The 12,590-nt window shown below is 43.6% G+C and overlaps 1 protein-coding gene across 2 annotated transcripts in view; it reads left to right on the top strand.

Annotated features, from left to right (window-relative positions):
* Positions 1-12,590, top strand: part of ATP6V0A2 (ATPase H+ transporting V0 subunit a2) — a 398,498-nt gene that overhangs the window by 152,183 nt on the left and 233,725 nt on the right. For both annotated transcript variants that reach the window (XM_086942902.1, XM_086942903.1), the window contains 2 exons: positions 4,229-4,311; positions 10,699-10,792. In XM_086942902.1, the coding sequence (XP_086799028.1) occupies positions 4,229-4,311; positions 10,699-10,792 (177 nt within the window). The remainder of the gene's footprint in view (positions 1-4,228; positions 4,312-10,698; positions 10,793-12,590) is intronic.

Raw genomic sequence — 12,590 nt, 5'->3', positions numbered from 1 at the left:
GGATATATGTATCATTGAACCCGACTGTCCGACATGAACAGAATTTGCTCCCGTTGCTAAACCGGTTGTAGCTGGATGTGGTGCGCTGGCGCAAGCTGCCGCTTTCACCACTCGGCCGTGTGGTGCTTTTTAAGATGATGTCATTGCCACGCTTTCTATATGCTCTTCATAACACCTTTGATGTAATCCCCGCAAGCTATTTTCGGGCTATTGAGAGTCTCCAGAGGAAGTTGATTTGGGACGGGCGTCCGCGTATCGTGACGCTACTATGGTACGATGGTGGTATCGCTCTCCCGACATCAAACGGTATTACTGGGCGTCTCAATTGGGTGCCATTAATCATGATATGTATGGCCCCGAGTTGAACCCTGCTTTTGCAATGGATAGGTGGTTGTTGCCGGGGGCGATTATTATAGAGCGCTTTATTCTAGACTAGATGGAGGGAGACTCGGGGCCCACAAAGATTGCGGTATGGATATGGAACTGCGCAAACAGTGCGATGGGTTGGAAAGATCGACTGACCCGGGCAACCACGCTTTTTGCTTCCGAGAAGCTGGGTAGCTTGTGGAAAACAAAAGGATTTGAGAAATGGGATATGATTGGGATCAGTAAGGTGAGTGACCTCTGGGTTAAAGGCAAGTTTAAAACTTTTGAGGAATTGCAAGTAGAGTTCCAACTTAGTAAAAGGGAATATTTTCGATATGCCCAGGTCCGTCATGCCTGGCGGTCGGTTTTTCCTGAGAGTGTAGATATTCCGAAGTCCTCTCCGCTTGAGGATAGAATACTGGACGGTCATGTACCTGATAGTTCTATCTCCTTGGTCTATAAAAAGCTAATTAATGGTAGGACTGACCTGTTAGTGCTCCTCCGGGACATATGGACCAGAGATTGTCTTGAATTAGACGACGAGGATTGGCAGTCCGCGATCTCTTCTCCTAAGGGAGTCGCGATTCCGGCACGTCTCAGGTTGGTGCAACTTAAAATTCTGCACAGAGTCTATGTGACTGGCCCCCCGCCTGATTATAATGGGTTACTCAGAGGATGGTCTTTGTAAGCGTGGTTGTGGGCTGCTCTGGACTTTTTTGCATATAATTTGGGAGTGTCCCGTATTTGCTGCCTTCTGGACTGGGGTACACAATCAGATGGGAGAGGCTACCGGTGTTGCTCTACAGCCTGAGGCTAGACGTTGTCTCCTGAATGTCTGGAAGCCAACTGATTATAATGTCGCACAGACGCAATGGGCAACCCTGGGCAGTATGGTGGCTAAGAGAGACATAGCACAGTTGTGGGGTTCCCAGAGGCCACCCACGGTCGAGGCTTGGATGGAAAACATGGATTGGTGCATGTTTAGGGAGAAGACGGTCTATGTGGCACAGGGCGACCCAGGAAGTGGGGCAAGGTCTGGGTTCATTGGAACACTTACCGTGGTGATATTTGTACTCCTCCTCTTCTGGATGTCCCTGAAGTTCAGCTTTCCCCCTGACCTACCATTCCTTGTAATGTAGTATAAATAATTGATCTGGAGCTCGTCTCTCCCCTGCTTCAGTTCCCTGATATGATTTATAGACTTTACTGTATGATTTTTTTGCTCCTCGTTCGGACTGTATCCGATTGTACTGTATTTTTTGCCTTGTATGTTTTTACCTTTAATAAAAAGATTTACAAAAAAAAAATAAGAAGCAAACCGAGATAGACAAGAAAGCCAACAAATGATATGGAATTGGCTGATCCACCCCAAACCCATGCTAAGCATCGGCATTGTACACAATAGGTCAGCTGTGTTTATAGGCAAGACCTAAATGCCTGGTATGGCTTGATGCCGCCTTGATGGTTTTGAACTGCTTCCATTTACTGAAAGTAGCCATATCTGGGGGCAAAGGCGGTTTAACTGAGAGACCTGCTCAAGTAACCTGATTTGGTGGTGTTCACACCAGGGAAGAGGGGAAATCACACAGTTGTCACTGAACACCATAGCACAACGAATAAGGTCTAATGTGTGACCTGCTGAGTGCGTATGGCAAGAGAGGATAGGAAGAGCTTTAGAAGCGGGAGATAATTTTTGGGCTCGTCACCGGACATCGCAGTGTGATTGAAATCGCTAGCTCTCCTACCAGTTCACTCAGTTAATCAGTCCACTCTTCCCCGACGTCAGGTGTTCACTCAGTCTATTAGTCCAGTCTGCCTGAGCGTTAGGTGGCCGATCGGTTAAGATGAATGCCAGGTCATAGGTTACCATAAAGAAGCAGCAGGAAGACACTTGTAGTCTCTGCAAAAGCGTCGGCGAGGTAAGACAGCTGTATGAATTCAGAGAGAATTTCCCAGCGGATTTTCAAGCAGTGCTTGGCCAGGAAACATGTGAAAATACACCACCCTTAAAAATGAGATAGTCTTCTTTAATAGTTGCGGTACTTTGGGGCACCAGCTTAAATCCATTGCTTTGAGAGAGTGAACTTTAATCAGAGTGTCCCTTCCAACTTAACCCAGAAAATCATGACATCTGCAGACCATAGCAGAGCGCCTGAGCACGCTTGGCAAATGCATCACACACCAAATATGCAGCAGAACATTAGCAAAACTCCTTCAAGACAAACTACTGCCCAGGTCGTGCAGAAGCCTTTCTACTTCAGCTATCTACTTGAAATAAAGCATTTCCCGCCACCCACTTCGGCCTTTAACGCCGCATTGCCAGCATCGTCGCATTTGGCCTGCAATCATGGCCATCTGCAAGCATTGGCACCCACACATCACCTGTGCCAGTCTACCCCTGCACACAGAAAAACACAAAACCCCACTGGCCTTCCACTGCTTCACAACCCTAACACTGTACCCAGGTCTTTCTTGCGTTCAGGGACACATGCACTGTACTAATGCCCATTGGCATATGCATCCCATGGCATCAGGAGGCATTACCACTCACTGGAGTGTGTACCCGCTGCCACCTGGACTGCACCGTCACCCGTTGACACTGCTCCAAGGGATACCTGTGCCCACATGCTCGTTCACCTACCTGCCTTAAGTGCTTCATCAACTGTATCAGCTGCCGGTACCTGTACCAAATCTGTGCACGGCACCTGTATCCACAAGGGACTGCACTCACTGGCCCGTTTACCCCCACCATGCCTGCTCCGCTCATGGGCCCAGTGCCACCTATTGTTTCCTGCAATGCACAAGCACCGATTGCGAGCCTACAGCAGGTAGCAGCTGCTCCTACTGCCACCAGCACCTTCTAATATTGGAACTGGCATGTGTTTCCTGTTGAGGCACATGTGAACATGAAGGCACCAAGACACATGGCCCTAATGCTGAGCTCCTGCCCTCCTGCCTCCTACACAGCGTAAACCAGCTGGGCGGTGTCCACAAGCCCCAATGCCTTGTGCGCCCCCTGCTGTCGACATCCTCAAGTTTCACTCACACCTTCCACCACAGATCATGCACGGCACTGGCCTTGGCACCCACTAGTTCCCACACCACTGCCTCCTAAGAGACAAGACAAGTAGAAGTGTTCTCATAGGCAGGCAGCTTCTCACAGAGGAAAGTCTATAAAACCCCTTTAGGACAGCCAAGGTGGTCTTTAGCCTGGCATGTGTTGGTGCATCTGATGAAGAGACCTGTAATGGATAACTAGAGTTACAGGTCACTAACTTTTTCTTATCAGGAAGTAATCTGGTTACAGAATTCTTACCCACAAAATCCTGTCATTGCTCATTAATCTTTTGGTGGCCGATGCAAGTTCCATCTGGGGATTAGCTCCCATTCAAGCCTGTAAGCAAACATTACAATTGGTGGGAATCTGATTTTTGTTTCCTCAGCCTAACTGAAACTTTCATTGTGAATGTAAGCAAGGTGGAGTAGCTTGCTGGCAAACATGTTTATTGTGCAGATGCCTGCAATGCACACAATACTGATGCTTACAGTCTGCAAACACATTTATCTATGAAACCTGTACTGCATTTAAAGCATGAACAAATGACGTGGCTGCAACCTACCAGTCTGAGCTGTACAAATCTTTCTTCTATGTTAGTTCCTCCCTACTTGATCCTCCACTTAACCAGGTTTAGTCCATTATGTACGCAATATACATAAACAAAAACACTCTGAACGAAATATTGTTGATTAGTCATTTTTTTAAAGGAAAATGTTTAAGGATTGTTCACTCTATTTCTGAAATATAGGATTTGTTTTGTTTGTTTACCTGTCGAATCTTGAAAGACGTCTTTATATTTTTTAGGGTGAATATACAAAGCGTGTTGTGTTTTTAATATCGCACTGGGGTGATCAGATTGGCCTGAAGGTTAAGAAAATATGCGAATGGTAAGCAACAATGTGTGTCCTGCCCATCTTGGTGTTTGTAGGTGTTAAGCAGTAGAGTATAGCCAAATGCATTCTTTAGAAAATTCATTGATTGGAAACGTTGATAATATTGATATCACAAATCTTGTTTTTCGAAAATCCAGTTGCACGTTTCCCTGGTCACAATAGTATAGATGAAGGCAGGCATAGTGTTTCTTTGTCACTTCCTTGGGTTAACTTTCTTCTGCTTCTACTTCAAATCACTGGTTTGGCTTGAGAGTTTCTATCCTAGAAATGTAAAAAATCATGGAGGCTTTTGGATTATTTTAAGGCTTATTTTCCAAAATTATTGGACTAAGCCATAGGTTTTAAAGAGGTTCTAGTACTGAACTTATGCAATATTTACGCATCTCGTTCTCTCTTTTTCACTGCAAAAATTGGGTGCTCGTTAGACAGATATTTCTGCCCTAGCATTTAAACAGTACCACTATCCCACAGAAAAAGAACATTAAATAATTGTGTTGCAATAGAAGTTACAAGTAAACAAAAACAGAGAGGTCAAATCGGTCTCGGAACAGCCACAGAGACGGAGCGAGATAGATAAGGATCACACACTCACTTTGGGTGGATAGGAAGGCCCTCACACATCGACCTAGTCAATGTCATGCTTCATCACTGGGCCCCACCAAAGAGGCCGAGTGCCTCTTTGGTGTGCTCCGACGCCAGAAAGACTGCGGAGCTGGTTATGTGAAGAGGGGCGTGCTGTGAGGGTAATTAAAATTAAAAGTGCCTAAAAGGGTATCAGTAAAAAGAAGTTTAATGAGTGATCCCTAAGACACAAATGAAGAGTATTATGTGTCTGAATTTAGCTGCCAAGGTTTTAGGATTGGTTAAATTCAGAAAAAATACTTAAGTCAGTCACTGACCTCTCTGTTTTTGTTTACTTGTATCTAACCGGGGACTGAGAGAGTGTCCTTGACTCTCCCTACCTCTCCCATTGTTGTATTACAATAGAAGTTACAACAGTTTTCAGTGATGTGTTCTGTGAGATGTGGTGCACATTAGTAAATCTATCTGTCTTATGCCCTTCTAATAGCCCATCAAAAATCATGTGACAGGCAATAATTTCCACAAAATTGCTGCTATTTTCACAGAGCGATGGGTGGGTGTTTATTTTTGGTGAATATATAAAAGGCATAGTAATGTTGGAATTGTGAAATTATTTCAGTATATTTTATGTGAGTGGTATCAAAGTAAAATTTGGTGAAAGTGATGTGTGATTACCCCTTCTTTTATTTCAGGTAATTTGAACTTTATACGCTTGTTTTTGTTTCATAGGTTTTTCTACTTTTGAATCTTAATCCCATGGTCCTACTTAATATACAAATAGATTCATATGTGAGGTTCTTTAGCTGGGACATGGGTTGTATATTCTGGAATTCCAGTTGTTTTATTTCAGACTCAAAATTATTACATCATTTTGTTGGATTTAAATAATTCACAGCAGAACCCTTCACTGGAGCACTATAGATGCACACCTACCGAAATGCTAAGTGCCATGAGAAATGCGTCTATACCCAACTATGCAATCACATCAATCAGTTTCACCTTATTGACCAATTCCAATCCAGTCTACTTCAAAGTTGCAGCACGGAAACAGTCCTTACACACACAGTTAATGCTGCGCTTAAAATGCTAAATCAGAATGAATCTTGCCTCCTTATCCTCCTAGACCTATCCTCCGCCTTCAATACGGTCAAGCATGACAGCCTCCTTGACTTACTTGAATGCAGAATGGGATTATCAGGGGTTGTCCTAAATTGGTATGCCTCATTTCTACACAACAGAACTCAAAGAATAAGGTTAACCAATCTCTGTTCACTACCACTCCTGTCACTTTAGGGGGTCCACCTTATCCCCTACTCTCTTTAGCCTGTTCATTGAGCCTTTAACCAAAGTTCAGACATTTTTCAACGTACAATACCACATGTATGCAGATGACACCAAACTATACCTTAAAATATCCTCCGTGAAGCTATCAGTCTATTCAACACAACTCTGCTGAAAACCCAAAACTGGCTGACCAGAAATCACCTCATACTCCATTCGCTCAAAACCAAATTCCTCTTAAGTGCCCCACCAAAATGATCTTTCGACATCGAAGATTGGATGAAAAATGTAACAGCCTTCAACTGCCTACCACACATTATAGATTCCACCAGATCACTGGGAATTACACTTGGCAAGAATCTTAACATGCAAGAACACATCAGCTCAGCCACCAGAGAAGCAAACTTTCAAATGAACTTTAAAAAAAAAAAAAACCCTTCCTCCCAAACGACTTTAAATCAGTTGTGCAAGCTGGTAATCCCCAGGTTAGACTATCGGAGTCCACCCTATGTGGTCTGCTGAGATCCAAGTTGGCTCCACTAAGGGCATCCCTTAACTCTGCTGCAAGGCTCATTCCTGATCCAAAAGGAAAACACCACAGAACTCTGGATCTGAAGGTACTAAATTGGCTCCCTTTTGAGGCAAGGATATGTCAAACTTTCTTGTATAGCGCACAACTCACGGTGAGGTCTCATGGCGCTAGCAGCGAACGAAAACGGTAGGTCAGACAGCAATCCGAGACTAGTAGGCTACTAAGGGAAAAGCCATGTTTTGAGTTTCTTACGGAAACATTTGTGATCAGTTGTGGAAGAAATGTGTTTGGGTAATTTATTCCATGATAAGGGGGCTAGATATGAGAAAGCACGACCTCCATTGCGTGAGGTTCGAATGCGGGGCTCAACAAGATACGATTTGGACCATGACCTTAAAGGTTTACCAGGTAAGTACCATTTAAGTTTGTTTTTCAGGTAGTTTGGGCCTGCACAGTACATTGTCTTGTGAACAAGACTTGAGATTTTAAATTGACGAATCAGAAGCCAATGCAGGGTTTGAAGATTCGGGGCAGATGGAGCTCTCCGAGGGATATTGAGGACCAGCCTTGCAGCCGTATTCTGAAGAATCTGGAGCTTGTTCAGCAGATCATCATTTAAAGCTGTGAGCAAGGCATTACCGTAATCTAAACGGCTGATAACAAGACCCTGCACCAGCGGTTTCCTTGCTTCCATGGATAGCCATTTGAAAATTTTGCGAAGATTATGCAAGATCCCATAACAGACCCCTAAAACCTGATTGACATGGGGTTTCAAGGACAAAGAATTGTCAATGGTAATCCCCAGATTACGTACAGATGATTTAGGAGGAGGGCACATGCCTAGTTCCGAGGGCCACCAATCCGGCGACCAAAAACCAATATAGCTTAAAATGTGATGCATGACCCATAAAGCCTTACACTTCAACACACCGAAGAGCCAGGCTGATTAACTGGAACTGTCTGACGGTGGCAGATCGTCTAGAAGTACCAATACCTTAATGTTAACCTCAAATATTTCGGCAAAAGAAAACCTCAAATATTTCGGCAAAAGAAAACCTACTACTGAACTTTCTCCGTATTGGCCTCTAGAATCGGAACTCCCTGCTCCCTGAAGTCAGACTGAACCCTTCAATCACATCAGTCAAATTGCTTTTAATGAACAAAACTGTACCCTGAACCCTCTGATTAATTTCTCTTTGTACCGATTTGATGCAGTTCTCGAACCAGGGTTTGCACTCGCCACCTATGCCCTTGTTTCCAACTCACTGTACTACTCCCGATTTTCAATGGATAGTGACAGAATTTGTTTCTTGGTTGTCTGTTTTCTACATATTGAACCTTTTGTAAAGCACTCTGATACCCTCCTAGGGTCAAGTTCACGCTATATAAAACTTTTTTTATATATAAATAAAGAAAATCTTAATTTTTCATTCACACTTAGGGCCTCATTCTGTGTATCCCGAAGTGGTTACCTCCACAAGAGATACCACTCTGTACAACTACAGGTTTTCTGGTGTCTCTGGTGCTGGTATTATCTGAGCTGTAAAGTCTGACAGTACACTACATTTGAATGGAAGTGAATTCTTAAATTAGTTACCTGTGGTGCTAAGGTAGGAGGGAAATGTATAAATTTTCAGGAAAAAAGTAGAATTCTACCTATTTTTCAAGTTTTCTGCCGAATTTAAATTGTTTTTATAAATCCAAGTACGCGTATTCAGTTCTTTGCATAAAAACCATAAAAGCACGAAACAGCAAATCCATAAAAATTTACAAACATAGGCATTAAACCACATATGAATTAATAAAAACAGGTAAATATCCCAGCTCATAAAAAACCATCAGTTATAAAAATCAATCGCAAGTTTTCCTCCAGCCCATGGCGTCTTTCAGAAAACATACCACATTAAAAATTAGGCTTCGGTGGCCATTGTAAATACTAAAGGGTGGGACACACTTGTTGGAAGTTCAGTTTTTTTTAACAATGGTATGATAAATGTCTTCCTAGGAACCTCGTAGAATGTACAAAATATTAAAACATACAGGGTATCCTGCAGAGACATTCCGCAGCCGCAGGGCTCCAGAGGAGAACCCCATTTCCTCACCCGGGTATTTGCTAACATAAAATGTAGGCGGCCAAACCTAAATCTAGTCAACAAAAATTGCTCGTGAACTTTGAACAATAACAAGATAAGGCCCAATAACCGGGGAAGACTTCATTATAAGATGGGCGCGTATGCGAGGTTTCATAAGAGCGCCCCTTTCTCTACCAGAGGACCGAAGACAAAAAATAATGGCTTTGGTCCTCTTGCGACCCGACTTCACAATTCCCTCCAGTGAGCTATACAGCTCACACCTTCCTAGACTCTGAGAAAGATCCTTAATATAGTTGAGCCAAGGAATTTGCAATGACCTGTCCAGGGACATAATCTTTTAAAATCTTGTTTCGTTTTGCCGTGGGTCTTGACCAGAAGTCTAACCACAACAAAAGGGGGAGAAATGCTTTGAAGTCGGTTATGTGGCCTATCCCAATTCTTCTACACTGAAAAAGTTGGAGAACTGTACGGACGCGTGCGAGTTATCTTGGAACGCAAGTCAACCTGCTCAACAAACCCCCAGACCTCACTTATACTACTTTAGAGATACTCTTAGCCTGTTACACTTGTTATAAGGCCTGAATTGGTCTTTTACCAAATTAAAAGCTTCTGAGTTTGCCCTTATGAAATCCTCCTGTTCCTGTTCACCAATGAGCGCAAGTTCATTTGGGAGTCAGAGTATTCCCAAATAGGACAAAAACTCCTGTCTTTAGAATAGCACTGGATCACAACTTAAACTTAAATGTCTCAGTCTTACGTGGACCTACCACCATCACCTAGGATTTTTGAACGTTCACTGTCAAATCCAGATGTTCCATGAAGTTGGCTATTGAATCCAACAAGGATTGTAACCCCTTGGCTGTTTTTGCCATAAGAACAGCATTGTCCGCTTATAAGAGAACCATCAAACACTGGGCTCCCATATGTGGGCAATCTGCTCCAGTGTCAATCAGGGCCTGTTCCAAATTAAAAAGAAACGTGTCAAAATACAGCCCTGGCAAAGCCCAGTTTTGGGAGGAAAAAAAAGCTACGGGTACATTTCAAATCACTAGCATAACGAACCGAAGCGGTGGCATTCATCATTAAGTCTCTTAAGAAAAAGAAAATATCATGTCCACTCCCATGGATAACATAAGCTGCCATAGTTTCCCTCGAATAACTCGGTCAAATGCGGAGGAGAGGTCCATAAAACCTAAATGGATACAACCTGGGTGAGCCATAGTGTATTTACCTAAGACTATAGAAACATTTAAACACCGTTGACCCCCTTGCGCAAAAACCATACTGCACGTCTGGGAGGACATCCTTGTCCTCAGCCCACATCTCCAGTCTGTCCAAGAGCATATATACAGCTACCTTCACAACAGAACCAGCAAGTTAACTTGGTCTAGAACACACCGGGTTGTCCCCATCCCCCTTCTTTAAGACAGGGATAATGATAGAAAAAGCCCATGACAATGGCAGTCTGTTCTTTTAGCAATTTGGTTACCAGTAATTTTACTACTTTGTGCATGACAAATTAAAATAAGTGATAAACAGAACTTGTCATTGTTTTATACTCGATTGTGTATTGCTCCTTCTTGATGCTTTATAGATCTCTGTTGCAGGTGCCGGTGTGGACTGTTCCCCTTTTATACTACAAAAATAAACACCTGCTGTATTCACTACAATTTATTTCAGTCTTATAACTCAAATCTGTTGACAATATTTTCTTATGTATTCATCCTCCCATTGTTTGTTTCATTTAGTTTATGCATATTTTTCATGTGTTTTCTGATGTGCGGAAAGAGAGCAATGTAATGAGGAGTGCCACAATGTGTCCACTGATCTGTATTAATACCAAGCTATCACTTGCAAGTTCACAATAATGGTTCCATATTTCTGTACCCCTAGTTACCATTGTCATATTTATCCATACCCTAATTCTTACGAGGAGCGAAGAGAGGTTCTTGAAGGATTGAAGACTCGCATTGAGGATCTACAAACAGTAAGTTGAGTTTAACTAGACACTAAACCTAAGACCAGTGCTCAAGATTAGATTTTGAGGTGATGGCAATTTGTGCCCTGTTTTTAAAAGTGGATTATACATGTAATTTCGATGAGTAAAAGCTGATATGCAAAAGTGTCTGAAATATGATTTTTGTTTAAAACTGGAGCGAGGCCATCACAAGACTGAACAAGCATTTGCAATGCAATGGTCTCGGCATCATTAAAGGAAGAGCTATTGGCATTGCTCATGACATTTCTTTTTTTTTTCTTTAAATCATAAATAAATGGCATTGTCATTTACATTGCCAATACACACCACTCTGCACCTGAACTCACTGCTCTGCACTCACTGCTCTGCACTCACTACTCTGCACTCACTACTCTGCACTCACTACTCTGCACTCACTACTCTGCACTCACTACTCTGCACTCACTACTCTGCACTCACTACTCTGCACTCACTACTACTCTGCATTCTGCACACTCACTCTGCACTCACTACTCTGCACTCTGCACTCACTACTCTGCACTCACTACTCACTACTCTGCACTCACTACTCACTACTCTGCACTCACTACTCTGCACTCTCTACTCACTACTCTGCACTCTCTACTCACTACTCTGCACTCACTACTCTGCACTCACTACTCTGCACTCACTACTCTGCACTCACTACTCTGCACTCACTACTCTGCACTCACTACTCTGCACTCACTACTCTGCATTCTGCACACTCACTCTGCACTCACTACTCTGCACTCTGCACTCACTACTCTGCACTCACTACTCTGCACTCACTACTCTGCACTCACTACTCACTACTCTGCACTCACTACTCACTACTCTGCACTCAATACTCACTACTCTGCACTCACTACTCACTACTCTGCACTCACTACTCTGCACTCACTACTCTGCACTCACTACTCTGCACTCACTACTCTGCACTCACTACTCTGCACTCACTACTCTGCACTCACTACTCTGCACTCACTACTCTGCACACTCACTCTGCACTCACTACTCTGCACTCACTACTCTGCACTCTGCACTCACTACTCTGCACTCTGCACTCACTACTCTGCACTCACTACTCTGCACTCACTACTCACTACTCTGCACTCACTACTCACTACTCTGCGCTCACTACTCTGCGCTCACTACTCTGCGCTCACTACTCTGCGCTCACTACTCTGCTCTCACTACTCTGCGCTTACTACTCTGCGCTTACTACTCTGCGCTCACTACTCTGCGCTCACTACTCTGCGCTCACTACTCTGCACTCACTACTCTGCGCTCACTACTCTGCACTCACTACTCACTACTCACTACTCTGCACTCACTACTCTGCACTCACTACTCACTACTCTGCACTCACTACTCACTACTCTGCACTCACTACTCACTACTCTGCACTCACTACTCACTACTCTGTACTCACTACTCACTACTCTTCTCTCACTACTCTGCACTCACTACTCTGCACTCACTACTCTGCACTCACTACTCTGCACTCACTACTCTGCACTCACTACTCTGCACTCACTACTCTGCACTCACTACTCTGCACTCACTACTCACTATGCACTCACTACTCACTACTCTGCAATCGCTACTCACTACTCTGCACTCACTACTCTGCACTCACTACTCGCTACTCTGCACTCACTACTCACTACTCTGCACTCACTACTCTGTACTCACTACTCACTACTCTGCACTCACTACTCTGCACTCACTACTCTGCACTCACTACTCTGCACTCACTACTCTGCACTCACTACTCTGCACTCAC

The sequence above is a fragment of the Lissotriton vulgaris genome, chromosome 11, assembly GCF_964263255.1.
Source record: "Lissotriton vulgaris chromosome 11, aLisVul1.2, whole genome shotgun sequence".
Taxonomy (NCBI): domain Eukaryota; kingdom Metazoa; phylum Chordata; class Amphibia; order Caudata; family Salamandridae; genus Lissotriton; species Lissotriton vulgaris.
This window is presented reverse-complemented; position numbering and strand designations above follow the sequence as displayed.